Source organism: Atheta coriaria, unplaced genomic scaffold (assembly GCF_025399875.1).
Source record: "Atheta coriaria isolate IRGN ID8LTWV9N9 unplaced genomic scaffold, Caltech_Dcor_3.1 hic_scaffold_5_pilon, whole genome shotgun sequence".
Classification (NCBI taxonomy): Eukaryota; Metazoa; Arthropoda; class Insecta; order Coleoptera; family Staphylinidae; genus Dalotia; species Dalotia coriaria.
In genome coordinates, this window is record NW_027045447.1 from 5,756,711 (window position 1) to 5,759,707 (window position 2,997).

At 35.7% G+C, this 2,997-nt stretch overlaps 1 protein-coding gene and 1 long non-coding RNA gene across 2 annotated transcripts; one reads left to right on the forward strand and one right to left on the reverse strand.

Annotated features, from left to right (window-relative positions):
- Positions 1 to 433: 433 nt before the first annotated feature.
- LOC135792374 (uncharacterized) lies at positions 434 to 1,190 on the forward strand. Its single transcript, XR_010548288.1, has 2 exons — positions 434 to 821; positions 888 to 1,190. It is a non-coding gene; the product is annotated as an uncharacterized lncRNA (long non-coding RNA).
- IFT57 (intraflagellar transport 57) lies at positions 834 to 2,669 on the reverse strand. Its single transcript, XM_065303004.1, has 3 exons — positions 2,405 to 2,669; positions 1,465 to 2,351; positions 834 to 1,116 (listed from the first exon to the last, which is right to left on the reverse strand). Exons 1-3 carry the CDS (start codon positions 2,554 to 2,556, stop codon positions 956 to 958), a joined length of 1,200 nt encoding a protein of 399 aa, XP_065159076.1. The 5' UTR covers positions 2,557 to 2,669; the 3' UTR covers positions 834 to 955.
- Positions 2,670 to 2,997: the final 328 nt, after the last annotated feature.

A 2,997-nucleotide genomic window follows, 5' to 3' on the forward strand; every position in this document is an offset into this window, starting at 1 on the left:
TCTCAATATTAAACATTTCAATTGTACGAATCGACGACGATTCCAATTTGCACTCAATTTCATGCAAAACACAAACAACCCGCCGGTATTGCGTTGTTTTCGACGCGCTAGTTTCGATTTTATACCAATTATAACAACTTCTTTCACGTTATACAAACAATAATTAATTCCACAAGCAAATAATACCATTAATTAATTTCACTTCTTAAATAAACCAACATCATTAATTAAAACACATAAAATTGAAGTTCTAAGCTAAACAAGTTTCGTTTACAATAACTTAAGACTGATTAATTCTTTATCATATCATTAATATCATATTACACCATCCAGCGCATGGATCATGCCGCCCATTTGAAAACCACACAAAACATGGGTGGCGCTTTGCTAAACGCATTTTAAAACGGCAATAAAACACGAATTAAAACACTAAATTACGCGATACTCGTGCGATTAAACATTGAACGTAAATTACATCATCGCGCGTATCGCTTTTGCCGTTTGTTTACGCACAACAGGCGACTCCTCGTGCGTCGCGAAACGTTTTCATTTTGTTTTCACTCATCGCAAGTTCAGATGCAGTCAAGGTTTGTTTTCATCTGCTCACTGCAGTTATTTTAGCCTTAGAAGTATATTTAGTTGCCTAACTCACAAGGCGTGGGCGCTTTGTTAGTAAACGACGCAATAGATTTTCTTTGTTTCGCTCCACTTTGTTTAACATCTCAACTAATTTAATTCATTCTAATGAATTAAACCAGACATATTAATAGTTTATTTAGAGTATTTCCAGTGTTTAGGTGTAGTTTTATCAACTTATCGAAGTATATTATACATTATAATGTGATAGTGTTTTATTAAAGCTGAAGAAATTCAATATGTTTATTTAGAAACAATCAACAACTGCATTCCGCACACGGCTTTAGCAAGTTGCAAGACTTACTGAATTGAAGCAGAATTAAAACGCTTGAATACTTTGCCCCAAGTCGTCTTCTAAGAGTTTGCGCTCTTGGATTTTTGATTGCAAGAGTAAACATTGTAAAACACCAATACGGATGTCCATTTGGGAGATTTCACTCTTGATTTGCGTGATGGCTTTCTTAATTTTCACCAGTGGAGCTGAAAATAACAAATAGTTTAATTAAAAACAAGTTATAAAATTACATTTGATAAAAATCATGCGAAACAACAAACTTTTCAATTTGTTTTTCTTAATTCACATCTAAATGTTCATAGAAAGTCAGAAAAAATGATGTGTTAGCTTTTAAAATGTCTTCTACTCTATCCTGACACATTAATCTAGTATTGTGGTTATGTAATTTATTCTACCAATACCAATGCATCACTCCGTAAAGTATTTTTCCTTTTACATATCCAATAAACCGATTTGACTTGATAAAAACGTGCATCTTATCAGTCGTAACCTTCCCCACTGTTTACCCTACGTCTGTAAAACCAGAAACTCACTTCCATCAGTCATAGAACTTCCTCTCTCCTCCATCTCATGCTTCAGCGACTCCAAGCGCACGCTCAACTGCTCCAGTTCCCTGGTGCGCTCAGTAACACCTCCACTAATCGCCGCATAATTCTCCTTAACCTTCGACAACTGATCCTGCTGCGTCCTAAACGTCTCCAACGTCGGCTCCAACTCCCGATTCAAATACTTCTCTCTATTATTCACCTTCTCCAATGTATTGGAAATATTCTTATGAATCTTCTCCAGCGAACTCTTCGTCCCCGAAAGTGTATTATCAATCGTACCACGATACAACTTCATCTGTTCCAGATGTGCCCTCCAATCACGACTATTATTACTGATAGTCACCTTCAACTGTGGTAAAACCCGCTCCAATTCCAACTTCCAGGCTTCTTCATCAACATTCGCGTTGATTTCGAAAACTTCCGCTGTGGTTTTGTTCCTTGCGGAGAGATTATCAATGTTAAAACCGAGATCGTCCTCTTCATCATCGGAATAATAAGCCATCATTTCCTCCTCTACGCGGTCGAGAATCAACTCAGATTCGTCTTCAATCATCTCAGCTTCTTCTTCGACTTCTACTGGAGGTTTGGGTTTCTTCCAGTGGAAGTTAACATGTTCCAAAGCGGAATCAGCAAGGTGATTTAAAACAAATACGATGTTTTCACCATATCCTTGTTTTAATTTATTAGGAGGAAAGTCGATAACAACACCGTTAGCACGTACTACTTCCAGAATATTTGAGATTGTTGTGTTTGGATCGTCGTATTCTTGGGGTTGTTCGAAAATTCCGCCGGTTTTGCGAATAAGCCAGGCGGCAATCGAACAAAAAAGATAAAATTGCTCTCCGGGATTTTTTTGTACCATAAAATAATATCTACAATGATTTCTACAGTTAAAAACAGAATATTTAGTGTCTGGGAGCTGTACCTGTGAATCGGTTTCATCTTCAGCCCGTTGGTGAATTCTTTATCAAAGTTTAGAGCTTTCAATTTCTCCAGCAAATCTTCCATTATAGCGTAACCAGCGTAGGAATATTCTTGTTCCTTTTCGCTGTGTATCAACGCATCTTTTCGTTCCATTTTGGAGGAAATTCAATTTATTGGAAAAATTTCTCGAAGTGGATTTATTTTTGGACGCGTCGCTTTGTTTGTATTCAAATGTTTTGTACACATTGAGCATGCGTGATATTTTTTTAAAGAAAAGTCAGTATAAAGAATAAACGTGCAGCGACATCTTCTGGTGAATTATTGAAATAAAACCTAAGTGTTGATCCTAATAATGCACACTACAAACTATATTTGTTACAATTACAGATTTCAGTAAATTTTAACAACAAATTACTCAAAAATATCAATAACTATATTAGTACGTATTAATATTAATAATCTAAACTAATTTTTAACTATATTTATTATGTTGTATATTAAATATTTCGTATTTCTTTCTATTTCTCTACAAGATGGCGGCAAATAACCCAAAACCCCATTTGACAGTCGTCCCACACATTTGCGATTGATTCG

Bases quoted from the DNA above. Each gene is read 5' to 3' on its own strand.
- IFT57 (XM_065303004.1), bottom strand. From the start codon at position 2,556: ATGGAACGAAAAGATGCGTTGATACACAGCGAAAAGGAACAAGAATAT. The intron at 2,352-2,404 runs GTACAGCTCCCA...AAATCATTGTAG, and splicing joins AAGATGAAACCGATTCACAG to ATATTATTTTATGGTACAAA. The intron at 1,117-1,464 runs GTGAGTTTCTGG...TGTTATTTTCAG, and splicing joins AAGTTCTATGACTGATGGAA to CTCCACTGGTGAAAATTAAG.